This window comes from Ciona intestinalis, unplaced genomic scaffold, assembly GCF_000224145.3.
Source record: "Ciona intestinalis unplaced genomic scaffold, KH HT000088.2, whole genome shotgun sequence".
In the NCBI taxonomy this organism is placed as follows: Eukaryota; Metazoa; Chordata; class Ascidiacea; order Phlebobranchia; family Cionidae; genus Ciona; species Ciona intestinalis.
The window spans coordinates 20,813-32,450 of NW_004190410.2; the positions used below are offsets into that span (position 1 = coordinate 20,813).

At 38.1% G+C, this 11,638-nt stretch overlaps 3 protein-coding genes across 4 annotated transcripts; 2 read left to right on the top strand and 1 right to left on the bottom strand.

Moving 5' to 3' along the window:
* The first annotated feature begins 1,334 nt into the window (after nt 1-1,334).
* Nucleotides 1,335-6,026, top strand: LOC778641 (HIV Tat-specific factor 1 homolog). Of its 2 annotated transcripts, XM_002128445.4 has the most exons (12): nt 1,335-1,498; nt 2,350-2,429; nt 2,493-2,757; nt 3,140-3,176; nt 3,495-3,613; nt 3,668-3,715; nt 3,788-3,942; nt 4,180-4,349; nt 4,568-4,664; nt 5,288-5,377; nt 5,580-5,717; nt 5,830-6,026. In XM_002128445.4, the coding sequence occupies exons 1-12, from the start codon at nt 1,426-1,428 to the stop codon at nt 5,971-5,973; spliced, it is 1,416 nt and encodes a 471-aa protein (XP_002128481.1). In that variant the 5' UTR covers nt 1,335-1,425; the 3' UTR covers nt 5,974-6,026. The 2 variants fall into 2 exon arrangements, with proteins under 2 accessions (XP_002128481.1, XP_018671084.1); XM_018815539.2 differs by lacking the exon at nt 1,335-1,498 and having other exon boundaries at nt 2,482-2,757.
* Nucleotides 6,027-6,258: 232 nt separating this feature from the next.
* On the bottom strand, nt 6,259-7,264 carry LOC100177044. The gene is made up of 4 exons (XM_002128402.5): nt 7,175-7,264; nt 6,959-7,123; nt 6,432-6,551; nt 6,259-6,363 (listed from the first exon to the last, which is right to left on the bottom strand). Exons 1-4 carry the CDS (start codon nt 7,210-7,212, stop codon nt 6,306-6,308), a joined length of 381 nt encoding a protein of 126 aa, XP_002128438.1. The 5' UTR covers nt 7,213-7,264; the 3' UTR covers nt 6,259-6,305.
* A 1,352-nt stretch (nt 7,265-8,616) lies between these two features.
* LOC100184783 (transcription cofactor vestigial-like protein 2) lies at nt 8,617-10,922 on the top strand. The gene is made up of 4 exons (XM_002128376.2): nt 8,617-8,904; nt 8,969-9,049; nt 9,270-9,639; nt 10,203-10,922. The coding sequence occupies exons 2-4, from the start codon at nt 8,984-8,986 to the stop codon at nt 10,679-10,681; spliced, it is 915 nt and encodes a 304-aa protein (XP_002128412.1). The 5' UTR covers nt 8,617-8,904; nt 8,969-8,983; the 3' UTR covers nt 10,682-10,922.
* Nucleotides 10,923-11,638: the final 716 nt, after the last annotated feature.

The following is an 11,638-nucleotide window of genomic DNA, read 5'->3' on the forward strand; positions in this document are numbered from 1 at the left end:
TGATTTCAATCAAGAGATTAAAGAAAAATGCTAGAATTAAGAATTAGGCTAGGTGCGGAAAATAATCGCCCTATCAGCAACAACAACAAAGCCAAGAACTACTGTTCGACGAAAAAGGATCTATATGACCACTAACGTGTTCAATAAAACGCCCTGGCTTACATTGACTATTATAGTAAACGGGAACGAGTCGTGAAAAAGAGAGAGTGTATCATCAAAAAAGGAAGAACAAGAGATCACAGATCTAATGCATGAGCACGGTATACACTAATTAGCATAGTATTAATTAACCTTATCACAGCATAGATACCTAAACATAGGTATCTATGATCATGATTTATTGCGAGCGGTAAACTAAAAGAGCGAAGAAACGAGAGACGCGGTGTTTATACCGAAGATAACAATAAGAAAGGCACTCGTCTACGCTTCGGTGCACACACGCTAATTGTGCGATTTTAAATCTGAAAATTCAGCCAAAAAATTATAAATATATAATATGATTTGATTTCAGTCAAGAGATTAAAGAATAAATGCTAGAATTGAGAATTGATATAAGTGCGGAAAAAATCGCCTCTATCAGCAACAACAACAACAAAGCCAAGAACAACTGTTCGACGAAAAAGGATCTATATGACCACTACCGTGCTCAAAAACTACATAAATCGCCATGGCTTCCATTGGCTACTATAGTAAACGGGAACGAGTCGTGAAAAAGAGAGTATATCATGCTCTCTCCTTTGCCGACATTAGAGATGCGCGTTCTATTCTTTTTTATTTCTGTGGTAGAGCCGCACTGGGTTGTTTAACTGACACTTTGCCTGCTATATTCAACTAACGGTGTTGTAGAACGTGTACACGGCAATCATAGCTTATACAATATTAATAAACGTAACTTATTTCCTCGCGTTTTGTTTAACATCAACGACCACCATACACTGAATGCTCGACGCGTCAGATAACTTCCCATGCGTTCATACAGAGACTCCGCCATGTTGGACCTTTACCTAATAATACTCACATATATGGCAAGCATACACAAGTAAGTTCCAAACACTTAATTTCTACGATCTGTACAAAACCAACGAACAACTGGTGTATAAAAAACGTTTTTCCACGTCACTAAAAATGCAAAAGTGAGTTCGAAACATGCTTTAAGTTTACCGTGTTGAAAGTATAATCTGCTTTAGGTAACTACGAAATACATTTGGGGTTTAGTCCCTTTAACGTGTATTTTCGATAGGTGACGTCATGTTTTCGAGAAGTCGCAAAAACGGAACGAGAGAAGTGACAATCTTTGCTTGACACGGGTTCTACAACTCCCATATTACTTTTCGCGCGACGTTACTGTGACGTTTGTTTTGTTTATTATTATGTCACACATGTGATAGTTTGAGTAAAATTCAATGTTTTTGTCGCTTACGCGAGATGTCGATGAAAAAAGAAGATTATGAAGAATTTCAAAGACAATTAGAATTACAAAACCAACTTCCAGAAAAAGGTACATTATGACGTATACATTGCAATTGTCATACGTAAATAAATAAGATAATGAGAGATTATTAAGTGCTAGTGAAGAATCTTCCCCCCCCCCCACCTTATTTGCTAACCACTCGTCCACTAAACCCCTAACTAACTACCAACCTCGAAAACTTTCCACCAACCTATTCTGCTATGTACAGGAGGATTCTTCACTAGTGCCGAGTACTGATTGATTAAAATCAAATGGGACTATACAGAGAAGACGGAAAACTTTTTCCGCTAGGTGTCGGTAGTTATTTAAATTAAAAAATACGGAAAAAACGAACAAAACAGCACTACAAAGTGTTAATAAGTGTAAAACAAATTAATTAAATAATAAAAGTACCTTTCTAAATACATAAAACACTAGTAAGAACATAATTCCCACATTAGGTCGGTTATATACGTTCTTTCATTGTGTTTACTGTCGTCGGGTCTGTGGTGTAGCGGTTTGCGTGCGGTCGTAAACTCTCTTTGTTCCATTTTTATCGGGTTCGAGTCCCGCACAGTGGAATATTTTTTTATATTTTTTTTCAATTTTTTGTTTGTTTGACGAGTTTGGAGTTAGGGGTTAGGGGTTAGTGTTAGGGGTTAGGGGTTTATATCTTATGTGTATAAACCGTGAAACTAACTGCTCCCCATAGAATAGAGAAACGAATTTGTCATCGCCTAGCGGAAAAAATTTTCCCTTTTCTCTGTATAGCTCTATGTATTAAAATCACTGGTAGTTGTAGAATTCGAATGCTGTTGTTGGTAATTCTAAAAATAAACAACAATGAGAATTGTTTAAGTAAGTGGTGTATGATTGTTGTAATAATTGTGACATCACAGATACAAAAGTTAAAACAAAGAAAGACGAAGATGGGACGGAATATGAATGGGACGAAGTAAAAAAAGCATGGTTTCCCAAGGTATGTTCAGTGCTAAGTATGTGGGATGTTAAGTACCAACCCAAGTAATTAGATTGTCCACAGTTGAGCCCGGATTTAATGTTGAAGTTTCAATCGAATTATTCAAACGATGAAGTTTCAAGTTCAACGTCGGTTTACGTTGATCCACAAACTAAGATGAAATATAAATGGGACAATACCGCCCACAAGTGGATGCCTGATGTAAAGTACGAAGTATCGAAAGATGGGAATTATATTTACACCGATCCAAGCAACGGAGATAAATATGAATGGGATTCAAACAAACAAGTCTGGGTAAAGAAAAAATTCAAGGAAAATAATCTCGAAGGTTTGTTTATCTTTATTCAAATGTTGCCCACCTTCGGAGAAGCGACAACCTTCAACAACTCTGGCCCAAATCTCAGATCCCTCTGCTGCGTGTCTTATTCTAACACCCATGTTTTTAGCTTTCTCGTTTTAAAGATATATTCCAATATTTCGTAGTTCACTTTATACATTATATATTTCGTAGTTCACTTTATACATTATATATTTCTTAATTATCATTTAACGTCAAACTACCAAGCTCTCCACACACCATGCGAGCCTTGGGTTTTATCAGAAAGTTTGTTAAGTTTAACTGTTATACCTTTTATGAAATAAGTGAAATACAAGCGTGTGTCACTGTTGTTACATCATCTTTATATTTCATGACATTACCAACATTACAGACGACAACATTATCCAACCAAGTGAAGCAACTCCAAAGTTGGTTTTTGTTTCTTACTTTAGTTTAAATATCACGTTAATTAACATAGAGATCTTATATCTTTATATTATCTTATAAACAGTTTGTTTCTAAGGTTTGGAATGTTGGTAAATAAGTTGTTAGTTTTATTGTCACATCCAGTACAATTTATGATTGTATCTTTGTTTAAAATTACCCTCTCAACAACACTAACCCATAACCCCCACAGTTTCCAACCAAGCCTCAAGTAACTTGTTATTATTGGCTTTGCATGGTTGATATAACAAGCTTTGTATGGTTGATTACTATGTTGTTGTTAATTAATACAAACGTTGAAGCCTGGAGGATGAAAGTTGGAATTCGGAGAAGAAATTGTGGGGGGAAGTCCCTATTGAGAAACAGTCGAAGAAAAAAAATCATCAGAAATCTGGCCAGAAGAGGGCGGCGTCGAGGCCAGGTTTGTTGGTTTGGATTTATTTTAAATTATTTTATTTATTTCATTTCGGTTTAGAATGGTTTTCACTGGACAAGTCCAAGAACACGAGCGTATATGTTGAAGGTAGGTGTAACATAGATATCATATTATATTTGATGACCATTGTGTGTTCACAACCCCCATTGTTTGCATCAGGTTTGCCTAGTGACATCACAATGGATGAATTTCGTGATTTGATGTTGAAATGCGGAATCATCGCAACAAACGTCGTCAACCAACAACCAAAGTTGAAACTTTATACGAACGCTGGGGGGAATATTAAGGGAGACGGATTGTGTTGTTATTTGAAGGTGGGTGGTGATGTCATGATGATGTCATAGTAACCAAAGTATTTTTTACTTATTAAGCATAAAACATGGATCCCATTTATTTTTACTTTCCAACTTTCAAGTTTTCTTTAATTTGCTGAAAAACACACATTTTTCCCAATGCTCGCTGTATTATTTTGGACACAAAATGTTGGTCAATTTTAAGCAACAATGGGTTGTTTTATTTATGATTTCCATGAATTGTTGCCAACCATCCAGCGCGAATCTGTCGAACTTTCGTTACAACTCCTTGATGGCATGGAGGTCAGAGGTCATAAGTTGAAAGTTCAAGAAGCAAAGTTCGAACTTAAAGGGGAATACGACGCGTCTAAGAAACCCAAGATGTTGAGTAAAAAAGAAAAAAGGAAAATTAAAAAAGAGAAAGAAAAGTAGGATATATTGTTTCTATGTGGTTTTATGCAACTTATTAATTTTAAAACAAATCGTGTTGTTGTTGCAATTTATGTAACAGACATGTTGGCATTCTATTTTGCTTCTATGTTGCTGATGTTCATTAGGTTTGGAATATTTCTGTCAACACCAGTATATATATAAAGCCATAAATGAAACACGAGTTGGTTTGTATAAAGTTGTTGTTTTACTTCAGATTACTTGATTGGAAACTTGCACGAAGCGAGGAAATTGTTTCCAAGAAAGATCGAGTTGTTATTCTTAAGAAAATGTTTCAAGTTAACGAGTTTGAGGTTGGTTGAGGTTGAACAGTCACTTCATTTGTAAATGTTTGGGAAGTTTTGGTAAAATCTTGTTACAATAACATTAGGCTCCCCAACATTATGTTTATCATGTTCTTGCAATAACAGAAAAAGTTTTTAAAAAAATAAAGTTTTGGGTTTGCAAGACATTAAGTGCGTGGGAATATATATTGTATGCAACAAACATTAATTTTTTAAATATTTAAAGTTGTTTTTAAAACAAGGGAGTGGTGCCATCATGTGGTTGGAAGGTGGAGGTTTTGTTGTCTGCATGGTGGGGGTAGAGAGCTAACATGAACAACCATGTGTTTTGCCAATACATAACATAATAGTTAAGTTTACAACATAACAAAATATGAAACTAAATCACAAACATACCAACAAACGAGACACGTAGTAACTTAATACAATGGATCAAACATAAAGTGAACACGTTGGTTGTTTGATGTTTTACAACTTGTGGTTTAATTGATTTTCAAGTTAAAAGTTTTGACTTTGAAGTTGTTTGTTATGTCACACACCACTTCCACCCCACCACTACAAATGGAAAGTTCCGCTAATGCAAAGATCCTTCGCGGTCCATCGCACATGAATAACGATGTTTGATGTCGCAGGAAGACCCGGTGTTGATCACCGATGTTCGAGATGATCTTCGTGCCGAGTGCGAGAAGTTCGGGCAAGTCAAGAAAGTTATCGTGTTCGATGTAAGTTGGGGTGATGCTGTCGGTATAACACGGCTGTTCTAACACCTTGTACCCGCTTATGAGTTACTACGTATGTAACTTTGTCGATAATAGTTTTCTGTATGGCTGACAATTTACTAATGTCATAATTATTGAAATGTTAGTTGTTAACCTTGTAAGCGACAACCCAGCCATAGAAACCTTATATTCTTTGACTCATTAGCGCCACCCGGATGGTGTTTGTTCGGTTGCGTTCAAAGAAGCTGAGAGCGCCACCAAGTGTCAGCAAGCATTGAACGGACGATGGTTCGCTTGCAAAGAAATTGAGGCTTCAATATGGGACGGTCATACTGATTATCAGGTCATAATAAGCGTGTGTGTGATGTCATAATTATCATGTTGTGACGTCATAATTATGACATGTGTTGTCATTGTTACCGTGATAAAGAAAACATTGTTTAAATATTCCATAGATCGAGGAGACGGATCGTGAACGCGAAGTTCGGCTTCAAAAGTGGGAGGAATTCCTTGATAACGGGCCGACCGAACAAACATCGGGGAATAATGACGATGTTAGCGGGGATACGACCGTTGCGGCGCCCGCAGAAAAACTTTAATAAACCTGTTGTTTTTGTATGAAAATAAACGACATAGTTACGTTGCAGAAACAGGCAAACGGGCATGGGGGTAATTGGATTAGCCCCCATGGTAAACAAAGGCTTGACTACTTAACGCTAACATTGTAATCCTGAGGTTTCAACTTAAAGTAGATTAAGACAAATATTTCGGTTTGGACACCAAGGAGGTCTTAGTGTCAAGCACGATACGCATCGTTAATTACCCCCCATGTGTGTCCGCTACATGACCCCACTCCTAAACCACCGCGGGAGGAATAAACAAAATATTGACGTCATCAGTTTAATGTAAGCGTCATGATTACGTCACAATACTAATGTTTTCCATGGACCTCATTGGTTGGTTGTGTGACGTTGCACCAATCCTCCAACCTGGTTGGTGGAAGATATTTAATCAAGATGACGTAATGAGGGAGGTTATGACGTAACAATGGACATACCAATCCAAGTCGTTTGGGAAATCCCCGGTAATTGTTACGTGATCGGGGGTTTCCCCTGTTGTCTTGTCATTGTGTGCTGTGACGTCATTGATTGGTTTGTCGTCACGATGACGTAGGGACCTGTGTGAGAAGTTTTGAATTTTCTGTATTATAATAGGACTGAATTGTAACTTACATACTCGCGTGGCAGGCAACAGTCGTAATAACACGGGTGTTCTGTTCATACACCTCGTGCCCGTTACAAGTTACCCGTATTTTGGAGAGTTTTTTTTACGTGTGGCTGATAATTTGGACAACTCATAAGTGACTACTGGGTTGGAGCAATTGCTGTCAAGGGTCTTGTCCAAAGACACATACGCCCACAATGGTAACAGCATCGAGCCTTGAACCCATTACCTTTTACCTTTTAAACTCCGTTAGTTTCAACACATCCAACCATATAGAAGAACTACTGTGAGTCTATGACGTAACTATTAAATAAGAATATTTATAATATGACGTAACAATGGTTGTTTTACGCCACCCACCGGTTGAAATGTTCATCCACTTTATCCCGGGGATGCCCCTTGAAATACGTCACCAAATAACATCTCGATCTTATGTATTCAACTTCCGGGTGTGTGACGTCATTGGATGATGACATCACTGTATTATCAACGTCATCACGCGCATTATCGTGAGGATATAGATACCTGTGACGTATATGACGTAACAACCACGTATACATATTCACCCGCACATACCTTCCATTCAACAAAACCTTCTTACTTTCAACGATCATCTTCTAGCAAGCAACACACAACTACGCGCATACAACAACTCATGACGAACCATCCACCACGCGGTAACACACTACTTAATTAACGCCCCAACTTTCGTAATAATTACCCGTGCAAGGAATCGTTTCCAGAATGCGCGCGACAATCCTACTTCGACGTCACAAACCAAGTTGTGAGAATTTACTAGAATTCACTCATTGTTACGTCATCTATGTTTACACAAAGATTATGAACAGCTGTGACGTTGCCACACACGTCGTGATGTCATAAGGTTATTGTGATGTCATAATGTCAACTTGACGTAAACAATGCAAGTCACACTTCAGTGGTTTTGCGTAACAATGGGAATATTCGAGAAACCAATATAACAAAGAAAACATTTCACTTGTTTCGTCACAATTGTAATCGTTTGTTTAATATGAGTTAAAAGTTATTGTTTTGTGGGTTTAGCGGCCGCGCTTTTATTTGACATTTTTCCTCAAGTAGTTTTAACCCATAGCGTGTTTTAACGACTGCATGTTATACTTCTTCTCTTTGTTGTTTTGATTATCGTGATTTTCGCTGTCGTATTTAAATAAATAATTCGAACTCAATTGTTTATTGTTAATTGGATTGTTCAAAGATTGAGTTTGATTGCAGGTCAATTATTTCAAACACGACTTTAAACAAAGGTCGCCGGATGTGACGTCACGAAGCCCTCACATGATGCCACGCCCATAAAACAAATCTTGGGATGAAAATGATTCGTTACTTGTTCTTTGTAAACAAAATGCATGGTTTAATAGTTTCGCTAACTGTTGCTATTATCTATGACGTCACAATTATTGTATATTATGACGTCATTAAACTTTATTTTAAGAAATCCCGAATTTATATATTTAAATGATCTGGTGCTACGAAAACATAACCAACAAAAATCAAGTCTAACCCCTATTTAGTACCAAAGAAATATATTTCGCCTAAATGGCATCGTCAGTCTCTTATTCGAATTAAAAATCAATTATAGCGAAAGTATAACATAGGGTTTGCCAACCATTCGTTACTTTCCGTCATTAACATATTTCAATTTAAGTCGTCCGTTATAGAGATATTTTGTTGTTACGTCACAGTACAGATTGTTTGTTAAGCAATGAACCATTTCGACGTCACAATTAGAAGACTTTTAAGTGACGGGTGAAGGCTCGACGTCTTTTTTCGCTCGTTTTCATGTTTCGAGATGTCGCTATTTCAGTTGCTGCAAATGTGAAGTGAAAGGTTTGAGAAAGAGGTTACTATTCACCGAGTTACCGTCTGGAACATCTGCTGATCATGAGTTTGGAATCCAGACAGTAACTTGGTCCATCATCAGTGTAAAAGAGGTTACTATCCACCAAGTTACTGTCCGAAACATCTGCTGATCATGAGTTTAGTATCCAGACAGTAACTTGGTCCATCATCAGTGTAAAAGAGGTTACTATCCACCAAGTTACTGTCCGAAACATCTTCTGATTATGAGTTTAGTTATATGGCAGTCGGGAAGTTTAATATATAGAGTTCGTTATACGAACATGAAACGTGAGCGCCGACCCATTTTCGTTATTTTATTCCAACTTTTTAACTTATCATACCCATAATAATTTGTGTGAATAAGTTTCGTAAATTAGGCGGACCTTCATTTTAAATCATGATTAGATTTGGTTGGCGTCATTTATAAGGTGAAGAAATAATGAGTTTGTAATTCCAATCATATGTTTTATTAACCCCGACCCATACACCCAGGTATGAATAGTTAGGATGAGTTGCATGGAAGTTTTGTTTCAACCAATCACCCAACTCGACCACGGGCGACAGTTCAACCAGGTAAGTCAGGTTGTATAAAGAACAAACAAAGAAATATCTACAGCCAGCGTTGTTCAACGTAGATATTTCTTTGTTTTGTTATTTTAAGCGGCATTTGCACTAGCTACGGCTACGGTTAATACCTTGTGCCCACAACTCCATAACTCTTTAAGGTCCTTGCTGCAAAATGACAAGGTTACTATTTTCGAGAGTTTCCTTTCAATTGTCGTTTGGTCTGCAGAATCTGACGAAATATATGGATATATCGGGAACTGCTAGACACATCCGCGGAGAAATGGAACCCTCATTCCCCGCCAAACATTTCCCCGATTACTCGATGTCGGGGGCAAGTGGTCGGGATGAAGCACAAAGTTGGGGAAATGAAACAACTGAAAATAACGAAGCTTCATCCATCACTACCCGCCCACTGTCACCTGATACATCGGGATTCCAACGATCAACCTGCCGGCTTAGGAAGATGAAATCCCGGTCGATGCATCACATAAGTTCCCGATGTGTGATGTTTAATTACTTCGACGGTGAAACAAGCAACGAAGTTGACGAACATTTCACGCGCGCACTCAACCATGATAATAAATCAACCCCGAAAGGTAAAGCTTAAGACTATTATTTCAATATTTCCACTTAGGGAGTTTTAGGATTAATTTCTGATTTTAAAACTATTAAATTTGATTGGATGAGAGATAATGACGTAACAAACCGGTTTGTTGTTTAACAACTAACTCCTCTGTGACGTCACACACACGCGAAACACCGTGCGCGCTTTTAACTTAATTAGAAAAACCTTCATTAGTTGTTCGGCGTCTGTTAAATATTTGATGACGTAAGTATGACGTAATGAGGTTGTGAGGTAATTGGTAAGCACAATGAACAATTGGAATTGGTTAAGCAATTTACGGGGGGGGACCGTTATTTGTGGGAGGGGTGACACGTGATCTGATATATTAGTAATTTCTTGCCTTACTTACGATTGATGTTCGAACAAAAGATTGCTTACAATATTTAATTTCTGCGCTTTGTTTTAACCAATAGTTGCTAATGGATTGTCTAAATTTCTACGAGGAGAAATAAGTGACATCTATAGATATCATATATATATACATAGCGTCTATACCTCCATCGCTCAATATGTTTATGACGTCACAATCCACAGACGACAGCTCGCCGATGATTCGTCGAAACTTCCCGCCAAGTTTCTGGGATTCAAATTACAAACCACCAATCAAAACCACCCGAAGTTTCTCTGCTAATGACGTCATCCGTGGTATGACGTCATCAATCAATCAAACTTCGTCAATGATGTTTTTACCTTCTCACCCCACAACCATATTTGGTTCGTTTCCCCCGACCTTTGACCCTTACCCCTCAATACAGGGGGGTTTCCCAGGTGACCCATGGCAACCCTACAACTTTCGTTTACCACCAACACCATCATACCCCAACCGTAACCTCCCTAATATATACGGGCTCTCTGCTGCTGCACTAGCGGCCACGCAGAGCAGATACTCACTTATGATGCCACCGGTAGCTGGCGCTAGACAGCCACCTACATCGTTGATGACGTCACGAGCTGATGACGTAGGAAGGGAGGGCTTGTGGCCAGTTTCAAGGTATTCGGGAATTCGATTTTAAATTTTATTTTTAAAGTTCCAAAGATAAGAAGATGATTGTTACGAAACAAGGACTTGATGATTATGACGTAACAATCGATTAAATTCGAGTATTTTTAATCATTTTTTCATTGATGAGGTTCCGTGTGTGTTAGTTGTCTTCTATTAAAAATAAATAATAATAATAAAAGATGTCCATTGTTTGTGTTGTAAACGTAACAGAACAAATATTTTATCACAATACAAGTTGTCTCACTCTCGAATCACTATGTTTGTGACGTCACACTCATGTTGTTAGAGTGCTTTTTTCTCTTTTACGTCACAATACCGCGAAACTCTCGTCGTTTGTTCTTGCTACGATCTCTCAATTATGATGTCACAGTCTAACCAGTGTTACAACTTCCCGTGTGCGCGATTGGGGTTCGAGTATGGAATAGTTGCTTTAAATCAATGGAATGGTCCCTGTTGGTGGTCGTGGGTTGTTTGGTACTTCATGTGTTTGTGGGGCAGGTTTTGGGGGGCTCAGTTTTACAAGGTAAGTCTGTATGAGGTGTATGAATACACCATGTGTGTCTGGTGTATAAGAAGACACCCATGTTATAACTTGACAGTGAGCATGAGGTGTATGAATACACCATGTGTGTCTGGTGTATAAGAAGACACCCATGTTATAACTTGACAGTAAGCATGAGGTGTATGAATACACCATGTGTGTCTGGTGTATAAGAAGGCACCCATGTTATAACTCGACAGTGAGCATGAGGTGTATGAATACACCATGCGTCTGGTGTATAAGAAGACACCCATGTTATAACTTGACAGTGAGCATGAGGTGTATGAATACACCATGTGTGTCTGGTGTATAAGAAGACACCCATGTTATAACTTGACAGTGAGCATGAGGTGTATGAATACACCATGCGTCTGGTGTATAAGAAGACACCCATGTTATAACTTGACAGTGAGCATGAGGTGTATG